The sequence below is a fragment of the Marmota marmota genome, unplaced genomic scaffold, assembly GCF_001458135.2.
Source record: "Marmota marmota marmota unplaced genomic scaffold, marMar, whole genome shotgun sequence".
NCBI lineage: Eukaryota > Metazoa > Chordata > Mammalia > Rodentia > Sciuridae > Marmota > Marmota marmota.
The window spans coordinates 50,890,336-50,903,077 of NW_026000005.1; the positions used below are offsets into that span (position 1 = coordinate 50,890,336).

General features: G+C 55.1%; 1 protein-coding gene across 1 annotated transcript in view; it reads right to left on the bottom strand.

Annotated features, from left to right (window-relative positions):
* Col6a3 (collagen type VI alpha 3 chain) overlaps positions 1-12,742 on the bottom strand; it is a 79,525-nt gene that overhangs the window by 19,758 nt on the left and 47,025 nt on the right. Inside the window, 16 exon segments of the mRNA XM_015481622.2 lie at positions 258-320; positions 724-759; positions 956-1,006; positions 2,442-2,504; positions 3,510-3,572; positions 4,868-4,930; positions 5,463-5,525; positions 5,992-6,027; positions 7,316-7,369; positions 7,791-7,856; positions 8,393-8,455; positions 9,144-9,197; positions 9,308-9,352; positions 9,714-9,842; positions 10,750-10,803; positions 11,273-11,365. Coding sequence (XP_015337108.1) covers positions 258-320; positions 724-759; positions 956-1,006; positions 2,442-2,504; positions 3,510-3,572; positions 4,868-4,930; positions 5,463-5,525; positions 5,992-6,027; positions 7,316-7,369; positions 7,791-7,856; positions 8,393-8,455; positions 9,144-9,197; positions 9,308-9,352; positions 9,714-9,842; positions 10,750-10,803; positions 11,273-11,365 — 996 coding nt within the window.

Genomic DNA, 12,742 nt, shown 5'->3' on the forward strand with positions numbered 1-12,742 from the left:
GGCTGGGCACCTTGAGGCATCCTAGGGGAGGGGGCTCTGAGGACTGCCCAGTGAGCAGGAGGGCAAGGAGGAAGGTCGCAGACCACAGCCCCAGGGGGCCATGAGACACTGGCCTAAGACCTGGGGCTCCTGCTCTTTCACCCCGTGGTGGCACTGGCCAGGCCCAAGGGAAGGGCGATTTCCCGGGCCTCGGCAGTTAGTGATGCTGTTCTGCACGTAGCCATTCCCAGCCGCGGCCCAGGCCCAGGCGAGCTCACCCTTCGGCCTCGGATGCCTTTGGGTCCAGGTGTTCCAGCTCCCCCAGGCTCACCAGGGACTCCCTGGAAGAGAACCAAAAAATAGCACATCAAGCTCTGGAACAGAAGGTCCAGCTGGGGACCGTGGGCAGGACTGCCGTGAGGCGTCTGGACCACACTCTCAGGACAGCCAGGTGCTTAGGGACTGGCTTCTCAAGGGCTGCCAGTGTCCTGGTGGCACTTGCTGACAGCCTGGGTTATTTAATCAGCAGTGACAGTATCGCAGAAGCTACCACATCTTACACTCTTACTCCAGGGAACCTCACAAGCGCTGTGCTGTCACCTCCTTGTGCTAGAAGAGGGAGTACCCCGGAGAGGGTGGGGTCTTTCCCAGGGAGGTGGAGTGAGTATGTGGCGACTGAAGCCAAGATGATGTGCTTTTTGGTTCACAGACACACGGACTCCTGCAAACCCAGGGAATATTTACCTTTGGTCCTGGGTACCCAGGGAATCCTCTTTCTCCCTGTAAAACACAAATAAGTGGCTCAATATTGGGTACCAACTTAAAATCACCTAAAATAAATTGACCTTGAAAGAAAAAAAAAGTCTGTAGAATCATCAAACATAAATATCTATCACTAAAATACAATAAGATTTAAACAGAGAATTCTCTAAATCATGAGACAACAGGGACTTTTCCAGAGCCTCGCAGGACATACTTTTTTGCCTCTGCGTCCTTCACTGCCAACTCCATCTCGCCCGTCATCTCCCTAGAAGGAAAAGAGAACATCACTGCCGGTGCCCCTGTGGGCACTGAACAGCCACCTTGGCTGCCCTGCTGCTGTCCTGAGCAGACAGTCCCTGAGGCCCTGAAATGTCCCCAGACCAGGAGCAGGAGAAGGAATGCTTCCCACCCTCCCCCATCCTACAGGTGTGTGAACAAAGCCATGTCCAGAGGTGGAGGGCACAAAGGACCTCTTAGCAACCCGGGGCAGAGGACTGCGAATATGGAGAAGGACGAATACTCTGAATGAGCGGCTCGCCCTCGAGAACTGCAGCCTGCAAACATCAAGTACTGTTGGACGCACGCAGAGCTCAGCAAACCAGGGAATCCTAGAGTTGGAAGGAATCTTGGGGCCACCTCACGAATATCATCCAGGAGTCTTTGAGGCTACCAAAAACAGGGATAATGAACCCAACTCTCGGGCTCTCTTGGCTCCCCCTCTCTGAGCCCCTTCCTGTCCTCCCAAGGCACCCTGTCCAGATGACTCTCCTTCCAAATGCCTCCTCCCCATGCCCAGCACCTGTCCCCAGCCCTCTCCTGTGGGACATTCAGAATGGGCACCGTCAACTCCTCCAAAAGCATCAGAACAATTTATATGAAATCTACATTGATATATCTAAAACATATTGGAAAATCAACACTTCAATAATTTACAATTTTAAATAGACACCAAGAGTTAAGAGCAATCACCCCAAATGTCCGGAAGCAGACTCAGGGAGAGGTTGCTTTCAGTGATTTGAATAGATCTTAAAGTCTGATTTTTCCCTTCTGCTTCTGAGACTAAAAGTAATAGAAATAGGATTTTTTTTTAACTTCAATTAGCTGAAGACAAGAAACACGAGAGAAATATTTTAAAACTTGGGGTTCATAACGTCTGATGCGCATGGTCTGTACAGAGTTTTCAGGTGTAGTGACTCATTTTTAGAAAATTCCGAGTGAATTATAGGTTTCCTTTTCCTACATAGAAATATACATGACAAAATCACTGTTAGTGAGACTTGGATGAGTTTAGATAAACTTCTCAAAAATGAGTGATGATGATTTCTGTTCCTAGGATGTCTCATTCAGAAGAAACGGTCTCCCTCGGACGGAGACCTTACCTAATCCAATCCCACGTCAACCCAAGCACCTGAACTCGTATGAAGGAGAGCTCCAGCAGGTCAAGCCTGTGGGGTCGAAAGCTGCTTCAAGCTCTGGAAAACCCCGCCTTCACCTAGCAGAGAGGCTCCCGCACTCCCTCCCTCGCCAATTAAGTGAGACATTTTGAAACTTACTGGCTGTTTACAAGCAGCAGATTCCAGGATTTTCAGTCGTGTCCCCAGTAATACAAAAAGCAATGCCCAGTCGCCTCCCGTGGGAACCGAGGTCCCAGCTTCCCTACTGCCCCAGAATCTGCAGCGCACAGAGTACCCGGGCCTTACCGTCTCCCCTCGAGGGCCGCGGTTCCCGACTCCTCCCTTTGGCCCTGGCTCTCCAGGCTCGCCCTGGACAGGAGAGGACAGGGGGGACGTGGTGAGTGAGGCTGGGGCGCAGTGCTCTAGCCCTGCTGCTGCTCGGCCGCTGTCTCCCAGGGCCACTGGAAGCTCAGTTTCTATGAGGTCATTTATGATTGCAATGAGCCGGGTGCAGAAAGACAGACCCCAGTGTCTTCCCTGACGTGCAGAAGCCATGAGAACAACTGAGAGGAGAGCAAGCCGTGGTCAGGAGTCTGGGAAGGTGCAGGGGACGGAGAGACTGAGCCACAGCAACCCAAGCGATTGGAAAGGGGAGTGCGTCCTGGTGTCGTGTGGCACAGGAGGTGTTCAGCTTAGACCTCATTGTACATCTCCAGAACACTGGAGGAGTCAGTTCAAAGGTTCCCGCCACGAAGAAACACTGTGCACTGTATACCCACATCAAATATCACAGTGTAGTTATTATACGTCAATCTAAAAAGTCACATGTACTGTTTAAAACTGCAGCATTCATATGTGGAGCATGAGAAAGAAGTCAGAGGGTTGGCGCTTATTCTCCCAGGGCATGGGAGCAGGCTTCTGGGGAAGAAAGAGTCCCTTTTCTCAAAGCCCATAGAGGCAGGTGCTCAGCCTTTTGTGGCACAAGCCACCGGGGTCTAGGTCTCTATGACTTCACAGTGCACAGAGCTACTGCGTGTGCTCTGCCCAGATGTAAAAATCGTGGCGCCCTGTGGTACTGAGACCACGCAGAGCTGTGCCCAGCTGCTCTGGGGAATCAGAGGACACTGCTCCCTCAGCTTGCGTCAGGCAAGAATGCACCAGATTATCAGCCAGCGAGTGGGGGGGCTTGGTCAGGAGAGAGCAGCCCACTGGGCAGGTCGTGGTGAGCGCAGTGATGGGGCTGGTGAGGCTATCCGCAGGGCAGCACGGAGGAGGAGCAAACTAAGCAGACAGAATCTTCAGTGAGGTCTAGGGGACATGTGCCTCCACCCAAGTCCCCGCCCTCAGAGAAGCTCTTCCTTGGTCCAGACAAACCTTTCTTCCCAGGGGACCAGTTCTGCCACGTTCTCCAGGAGCCCCAGCAGGACCTCCACTTCCCTGTGGCACAAGGAAAGGGGTGTGTCACGAAGGGGTCACCATCTAAGCCCACGGGCCGCTGAACCCCAGCTCCTTCCTGTGTGGAGGTCAAGCCCAAGGGCAGGTGAACTATGCTGCCTACGGATCCCAAGCCCTTGACGTTCAAAGGTTGACATGCACAGAAATGGTTGGTGCCCGTCTCAGATATCAGCATGACTGCCCAGAACCCTTGGTCAGGACTCCTGCATGTTGCAGCTAATTCACATGCAAATGTTAGGTTCCCAACAAGCCCCTGACTTTATGGGACTGTGTTTCCCCTTCTACGTTCCACCCCACAATGAGCAGCTGGTATCCAGAGGTACTTAAGTGTCTGCTGAGTGAATGGGTAAATCAATGAATGAAAGTAAACCTTACAATGGGTGCAGCCTACCCAACCCAGCAACGGCCCTAGAGGAGGTGTGGGAAGCACCGACTAATGGATGCTTCTGGGCTGTTGGTAACTTCAATTATTTGGGCAATTTTGCACCTGTGCCACTTGAATTCTTGGTAAACCAGAAGTTCAACAAATGTCAAAAAAAATACAACCCAGAAACTTAAAAACTAGTTATTTATCCATTCTCAAGTGATAAAGGACTTTCTAAGCAATGACTGACAGCTGTCACCGAGCGGCCTCCACCACCACACACTCCTGCACACCTGGTAGCTACACGAGCAGGCCCACCAGCTGACCAGCCACGGCCACGTCCTGCAGCCAGTGACGACGTGGCTCCCTGCCTGTCATCTCGGGCATGAGAGAAACCTGAATGGGGTGGGGTCCTACCACTGGAGCCCACCCAACCATGGCACCCTGCTTCTGCTCTTCCATGGCTGAGACACATGCTAACACCTACGGTCACAGCAAGCTCACGCCTTCTGCTCTGAACTGGAGGTGGAGGGACCCCACACTAAGAGCTGAATTAGAGGGGCTCTCTCTGGGGGCCCAGCGTGAGCTAACAGTGGCACATTGGCGTATCTACTGATTCTAGTAGATCTGATCAGATTTTATCCAGTTCCATCCTGAGGCACTTCCTCCCCCGTTTGCCACCCAGGGCTCACATTTGGGAGAAACAGATCAGGACGTAGAAGTCACTGGATCACTAAGAAATGGGGTCTCGTTTCTCTCACTGAGAGGACCAAAGATAGACCCAGGGTGTGTGTTGCAGTCTAGAGTTGAGGGACAGGCCCACCTACAGTCCCATCACCCATGAAGTCCCAGCCTGGCCAGGTTCTGGGCTATCTATTTAGCTAAAGAGGGGAGGTCAGAGGGAGACACTTACCCGAGGTCCAGAAATACCTTGCTCCCCAATCAGGCCTGGAGGACCAATGGGACCAGGTAGGCCCTGAGGAGTGAAAGACCACTGTAAGTCCTGCTGAGGGGACTGCCTCCGAGGAGACCCATGTGACCTTTACGCACAGTCACCAAAGGTGGAGACAACCCAATCACTCAACAGTTGACAAACAGAACCACTGTGTTACGTCCACCCAGTGGAACATTATTCAGCCATGAAAAGGAATGAGATTCTGGCACATGCCACACATGGATAAAACTCAAAAATCTTTTACTAAGTGAAAGGTACCACACTCAAAAGTCACCCATGAAATGATTGCATTGATAAGAAATGTTCAAAATAGACAAATACATAAAAACAAGCACTGGTGGTGACCAGGGGCTTGGGGGGTGACTTTGTACAAAGTCACTTCGGGGGCTAATAAAAATGCTTGAGACCACTGCACAAGACTGAAGGCACATCATGCCCCCAACTGCACATTGTCAAATAGCCAATCCTGTGTGCATACCACCTTGATCTTAAAACCACGAAACACCAGGGAACCGGGACAGAGTCACAAGCCTGTGACCGCAGGAGCACCCACCTGCGCGCCTCTGGTGCCCTGCTCTCCCTCGAAGCCGGGCTGGCCTGGACCGCCCCTGTTGCCCTTTGGGACAAGAGAAGAGGAGTCAGCCTGGCTCACAGGGCCACAGGGAAACGCAGCTCTCCCAGGCCAGATGACAGACAGGGTCACCTGGGTCACCCCAGGACAAGACACCACACACACGGCAGCCACCTCTGCACGTTAAAACGCCTCTCACCCTGCCTCACCTGATCCTCAGGAGGGCTTTGTGAAATGAGGACGCTTTAGACCCACGCCTGTCCCACGCCTGTCCCTCACAGGCCAGAGGACCAGCTGAGGGACACGTCAGGGACATCCCCTGATCGGTCATGTCCCCTTCATTTCACCCCCACGCTCCCCTGGGGAACTTTCCCCTATTGAAGGGGCTGAGTTTGAGGGGCTGGCAGAAACAGTGGCCGTGACGGCCCAGGAGGGCATCTGACCCTGGGCTGGTTGCACCCAGCAGTGAGGGGCAGCGTGCCTCCAGGAGAGATGCCCAGCCTGGACTCACCTTAGCTCCTGCGGGTCCCCTTCGGCCAAAGCCGCCCTGTGGAAAGTCACACACCATGAGAGGAGACGGGGACTCTGACATGGACCCGGGGCCCCTGAGCCCAGCCCGAGTATCCCCACTGCTGGCCCTGGGGTCAGAAACTATGCCCAGGCACCCAGGAGGACCTGCACCAAGTCCGCCCTTGTCACCCCCACCACAGAGAGCCCTGCTTCCTTGTCACTCTCTTACAAATCAAAGGGGAGTTTCCAGAATCACTTCCGACCCGCCAAGCAGCACAAGAGTCCCCAGCCAAGTGCAGTGAGGACCGCGGGACAGCATCCTGCCTCGCTTCCTCCCATCCCCTCAGCCACAGTGAGCAGAAATGAAACGTGCTCATCGCCAGCCGGGAGTCCCCCGCACCGCAGCGCAGGGCCAAGGACGACACTCGCTGCGTCCAGGTCCGACCCATCCCTGAACTGGAAGTCCTGTGCACTGAGATCAGGCTTGTCCCTCGGACACCTATTCCTGGACACACCAGAGGTGGCTCTGGCTCAAACACGTGCACTCGCCCATAGTAACTCAGAAGTTCAAGATGGGAGCGCGGGAATGTCCTGGGTCATCAATGCAAGGCCCTCTCTCAAAGGGGACACCCTAGAGTTTGGTCTGAGGCCCTAGTGCCCAGTGACTCATTACCCAGGCCAGAGGCAGGTGCGTGAAGAGTCATATCACCCAGTGGCTGGGGGGACACAATTCATCTTCTACCTCGTGCAAAGAATTGAAACCAACTGTATGCACCCTGCGCTTTAAGTCATTTCAGGAAACTACTTACAAACTGAGTCGTGAGAGCTTATTGCCACCAGAAATGAACATTTCCACATTTATTTTTCATTGTGTAACTCTACAGCATTATAATGTTCAAATCTTTTAAGGTATCGTTTTCAATATTTGCTGGCCTGTGGATTTTGGAAGCAAGACGAGTGTTCAGCTGATTACAAGGGAGCCTGTCCCTTAGAAAGCCCCTCACACAGTCGGCCACTGGGACCTGAATGTGCTTCTGCTATTCCCACGATGGCTGGGGACCCATTCCCAGCTGCCCAGGCCCAGTGTAGCTTTCATCCTCTGTTCCTGTCAGAGCAGAGGCCTGCCCTAGGCACATCATAAATTACCCGGTCTGTAGTATTCTAGCCGCACAGCCCAGAATGGGCAGATAAAGATGGCCTCAGAAATCCCTGTAAGGTTCCTAAATGAAGAGCCGCTGAGTGACCGTGTACCAGGCAGTGCTTGGCAGATCATGCGGCACTTGCTGAGAATCACCGCAGGGTCCCCAAAGCCCTAAGATACTCACATCCTTCCCAGTTTCTCCTGGACTTCCTGATACGCCGTCTCTCCCTGGGAGACCCTGGTGTGGGGGAAAAGAATGGCGTCAGATGCTGACCCACAGAGATGAACTTCTAACCCTGGCACAGTGCCCAAAAGGGTCAGGAAGGGTCAGTCCCCGGGGAAGAGCCCGTCTGCAGGAGGAGGAAGTGTCAGCCTCAGGTACGTCCCCACTTCCGCGAGCCTTTGGCTTGACCCACACTTCCATAAATACCTCAGGGGCATGCGTTCTGCCAAGGCACAGCCCGTTTGCATGGGCTGTTCTGGCCCCGGAGAGTCCCTCAGGGCCGGGCACACACTCGCCAGCCTCACGGGGCCTCTGCTGCGGTCCACATGACTCTCATGTCAAAGGCCACAGCATGGCCTCTGCAGCTGCTGCTGAGCCAGCGTGAGAGTCATTTCTGCAGCCCTGAGCACAGGGGGACAGGAGCAGAGCACGGTACCATGGGGCCGATGTCGCCAGTCTCTCCTTTGGGTCCTCTCTGCTGGCTGTCCCGTCCCGATTCACCCTGAGAACAACATGAGCCAGGGGATGAGTCTGTGTATCAGGAAAGCCACGGCCCTAGGGTCCAGGAAGTATCAGCGTGACGTGAGCACAAGGCTCTGCAGCACAGGGCCACATCCCACCCAGATAGCATTCATCCACTGTGACGGAGCCGAGCAGGGCGTCAGCAAGCCGCTCTGGGAGGAGAATGCCCAGGTCACTGGAACCTGTCCTTCGTCACAGAGGCTGGGTCCCAGGGGACAGGCGGGTCAGAAGTGGACCCTTTTACAGAGCCAGGAAACAAGGAAAGCGGGAAATGGCTCTTGTTTCCAAAAGCAGATTTGAAGCGTCCTGAGACAGCACTGTGGAAAAGCCTCTGAGGTCTCCCTGTGACACCAGCGGCAGATGCTCCTCTCTGTAGCTGGGGACAAACGTCACCCAGCAACCCCGGGTTGCAGGAAGAGCACAGCAGGCACAGGGACGCGTCACAGGGTTCCAGTGAGGTCCCTCCTCCCCCTGCCCCGCCACCTCCCCGCAGCTCAGGACTGATGGGAACCTTACCGGGTCACCACGGATCCCCACGTCCCCTCTCTCTCCTTTGTCTCCCTTAGGTCCTTTGTCACCCTAAATAAACACAGAAGTGGAAGCTAAAAACTTACTGTTTTGGAGGTTTTTAAATGAATCTTATTGAGTGTATTTGAGGTTCACAGCATGATGCTATGGGATATACGTAGCCAGCAAAATGATGTCCACAGTGAAGAAAACGGACATCTCTTGTCACACACAGTTACTTTGTTTTTGTGACAAGAGCAGGAGAAATCGCCTACTCAGCCCGGATCCCCAGCACTGTTCTACTCCACCAGCTACAGTGGTGCCGAACACCAGGTCCCCACACTCCTTCACCGGGTTTTTGTCTTGCCCTGAATATCCCAGGCTCCGGTTCCTGCCCATTGGCTGAACGGCGTCACCATGTGCTCACATGACATGAGGCAAAGCCCCTTCCTCATGTTTCTGAATCACTTAGTGAACCCACAAAAATCTACTGGGGAGCCAGGCACTGGGGACTTATTTATAACCAAAGACACTCAGTCCCTGCCCTGTGGGACATGCTCTCCAAGCCAGGAGATGCTGTGTGTTGTGTCAGAGATGGCCGGGGACTTGAGGGACATCAGGGGTGTCCCTGAAGGGAGGAGGTCAGGGAACGCTGCCTGGAGGAAGAGGGCTGACCGCGGAGGAATAAAGGAAATACCGAGGCCCTAGAGGGGGCGTCCGTGTTCTCTCCATAAGCACAGCTCCATGGAAATTCACCTACCCGTCTCCCTGGGCTCCCCTTCTCTCCAGAAGACCCCGGCAGCCCCTTGTCTCCCTGCCAAAGACAACAGAAAGATCACAGGGTGCACAGCTGTGGACCAGGGGGTTCGTTTCTAGAAACTTTGGGACCAGGAGTGGTTTGACTTCACAAGTAAAATCACTCACCTCTTCCCCATCGAGACCGTCCAGGCCGATCTCTCCCAATTCGCCCTGAGAGGGAGCCAGGCAGGCAGACAGGTGAGTGTCGGGGGAGATCGGGAGACAGACGGNGCACCTGCCTGGAGCTTCAGCACAGAGGAGAGACTCCGGCGGCACCAGCTGATCCTTGGCTGCCTGGCTCTCCCAGGCCCAGGGCGCGAGGCCACCTGGCCCTGGCCTCCCACCGCCTCGTGACTGTCTCCTGACTGCTCTGTATTTCCACGGCTCCTCCGTTCCCAGGCTCCCTTCCAGCTGGGGCCAGCTCCACGCTCCTGACCCACCCATCAGGCTGCCTTCTGATGAGGCCCCGGCTGCCAGACACTGAGAACGGAGAGGCTGGTGTGTCCTCCTGCAAGCGCGTCAGCCTGAGCACGCGTCACCCTGTGAATGTGTGTCACCCTACAAGCACCAACCTGACCCCACACTGTACCTTCACTCCTCTCTGGCCCGGGCAGCCCTGGAAGCCTTGAGTGCCGTTCACACCAGGGGGACCTCGCTCGCCCTGTTGCGAGAAAGGAAGGCGTCAGGCAAGCTGAGCCCTCGTCCTGTCTCCCCAGTCCTGCAGACAGAGAGCCAGGGAGGGGTTCCCTGCAACGATGCTTGTGCAGTCTGGGAGTCAGAAGGAACTCGCAGCCAGAACCAGGCCTGGAGGGACCTGTAGCTGCCCTAGAGAGAACAGGCTACGGGAGGGTTGCAGCTCCAAAGGGCACTACTGGCCCAGGGAAGGTGCTGGACTCTCACAGAGGATCTGTCCTCTCGCCACTCCTCTGCATGGTCTTGGTCCCCAGCTGTCCAGTGGGGCCAGGCCAGCCTGACATCCAGCATCTCTGCAGGGGTCCTAGAGAACCCACCTACTCCCCATGACCTCTTGTCCCCTACTCCAGGGCTGGACCTTGTCCTAGGGTCCCAAAGCCTCCCAGGATCACATCTGTCCCAGGCCCACATCTGGCCCAGGCCCTGACCCCAAAGGCCCTTCTGGGGGCTCTTCTACCCTCCACAGCCCCCCCAGATACTGAAGAGGGATCCAGAACACCCCATCTGCCCCATCTGGGAGACGTTCCCACAGGAGTGACCACAGTCCCACAGGGGTGACCACAGCCCTGCCTGGTGCCCTGCTCGGCTCTCTCTCACCTCCACCTCTCTGCTCCCTGGTCTCAGCTTGGTAGACTCTGCTGGCCCTCTGTCTCACAGACGAAGCACATCCCCACCCTCACCCACATCTGTCACACCCACATTATGACACTACTTTCCACAGCGTAGAAATCTGAGGAAATCTGTTAAGGATGTTGGAAGAGAATTTTTCTCTCAAAGAGAAGCCATCAGCCACCGCACAGCTGATGGACACAACTCACCCCGGCACAGAGGGGACAGGAGACAAGAGCTTAAGGGACAGGGCACCGTGCACTTACGGGTCCGCCCTCATCGCCAGGGTAACCTCGGTAGCCGTCTTCTCCAGGAATGCCCTGAAACACAGCACAGCGGTCCCTGTGAAACCCAGGCTCCTCCTTCTTCATCCCTCCCTGGGAGCCCTTCGCTGGGCAGAGTGGAGCTGAAACCCAGCAGGGCTTCGGGTATTGCCTAGACTTTAACGCTTCCAGGCTGTCCCTTGACAAGGAAGCCTGCTGGCTTCCTGCTAGAAGCCCATGCTAAGAATCCGGCTGCCCAGCACAGGGAGGCCACCAGGCGCAGTGCCACAGTGTCCGTAGTAGTCTAGGAAATGAAGAACCAGTCTATTAAAGAAGAGATTCCCTCATCCCCTGGAAGAGGAGACTGGCAGATGCGTGGACCCCCCCCCCCCCCCGCACCTTCTCCAGCAGGCCCTCAGCAATGCCCCTCCTGGCCACATATTAGAGAAGTGACCCAGCTGAGCCATGGTCAGCTTTGAGGCAGCTGTAGGCTCAAGTCTAAGGGAGGATCAAGTAAGCCACGCACCTTTGGCCCGATGGTGCCGATGGGCCCGCGGTCTCCCCTTTCTCCAGAGCACTTGCAGGGAACCCCACAGCAAGCCTTCTCAGCAATATTGTCCTGCCAAAGTGAAGAAGAGCACGGGGTTCAGACAGCAAGAAATGTCGAGCCAAAAGTCATGAATATGCTGATAAAGATCAAAGCTGACACATGTGGGCTTCGCAGGGTGAGACATGGTCACCCAAGGGGCATTCCCGCAAAGACAGGCCTGGCTGAGCGTTCAGCTCCACGAACAGGGGGAGGGAGTCACCAAAAGGAAAGAAAAGAACAACCACAGTAAGGTAGATTTCCTCCACTGTGTCCTCATAGTGACCACGTTTCTAAAAGCTTCCAACACAGACAGCCAAGCTTCAAATTTGAAGTATAACTACCCCATGTTTAGAGTCCGGTGCAAACCTAACCAACAGACCGCAACTGGCCAGACTGAAGATGGTTCCAAAACAGAGAGGCAGGGCATGGCTTCTGCAGAGCTGTCCTCCGAGAAAACGGCACCAGCCTGGAGGGGACCCTGGAGCCACCGTGGGTTGCCGCAGACACAAGTGGCCCCAGCTGCTGAGCCACAAAGGCCACAACCCAACTCCAGGTCACCAGGGCCTGGAACACCCCCCCACACACACACACTTCACACTTCTGTCCACCCTACCGCCTGACCTTAAGAGGCAAGGGCGCAACCCAGATGCGTTTCCATCTGCTGAGCCAGCGGAGGCCACACGCGTGTTCCTGCAATGAGCTTCTTGGAGCTCTCACTTTCTCCCCTGTCCCAGATTCGTCAACTGACTCGACCCAGTAAAAACTTCTAACTGCAGCCCGGAAGAAGGTAGGAGGGAAGGAGGGGCAGAGGCGGCTCACCCCAACCACTTGGTTCTCATCCCAACCACCACCAAAGAACCCTAGTTCTCCGTGGGGCCTGCCTCCCGCGTCTCCCAGGCCACGAGGCAACTCCGCCTGCTGAGAGAGTCTGGGCTCGGTGAAGAGAAGCCTCAGGGGGTTTCTCCCCCTGCACCAAGGAAACCAGAGAGGAAGGCAATGAAACCTCTTCTCCCCCGAGGGGCCTTGGCCTTCCTTTTTAGGTGACATCTTGTTTTCATCATGTAAATTCTCAGATACTGTGGTGGCTGCTGCCTGTCCAGGGCTGGTCAGTGGCAAGCTTTTGCCTTCCCAGCAATCTTACGAATGAAAAGTCATTATAAGAAGCTTCAATTCTCCAGGAACGGTGGCACACGCCTGGAATCCCAGCAGCTTGGGAGGCTGAGGCAGGAGGATCACAGGTTCAAAGCCAGCCTCCGCAGCTTCACAAGTCTATAAACAACCTAGTGAGGCCCTGTCTCAAAATAAAAAATTAAAAATAAAAAAGGGGGGGTGGGTATTTAGCTCAGTGGCAGAGCACTTGCCTGACGAGCACGCGGCCCTGAGTTTGGTCCTCAGCCCTGGGGAGGG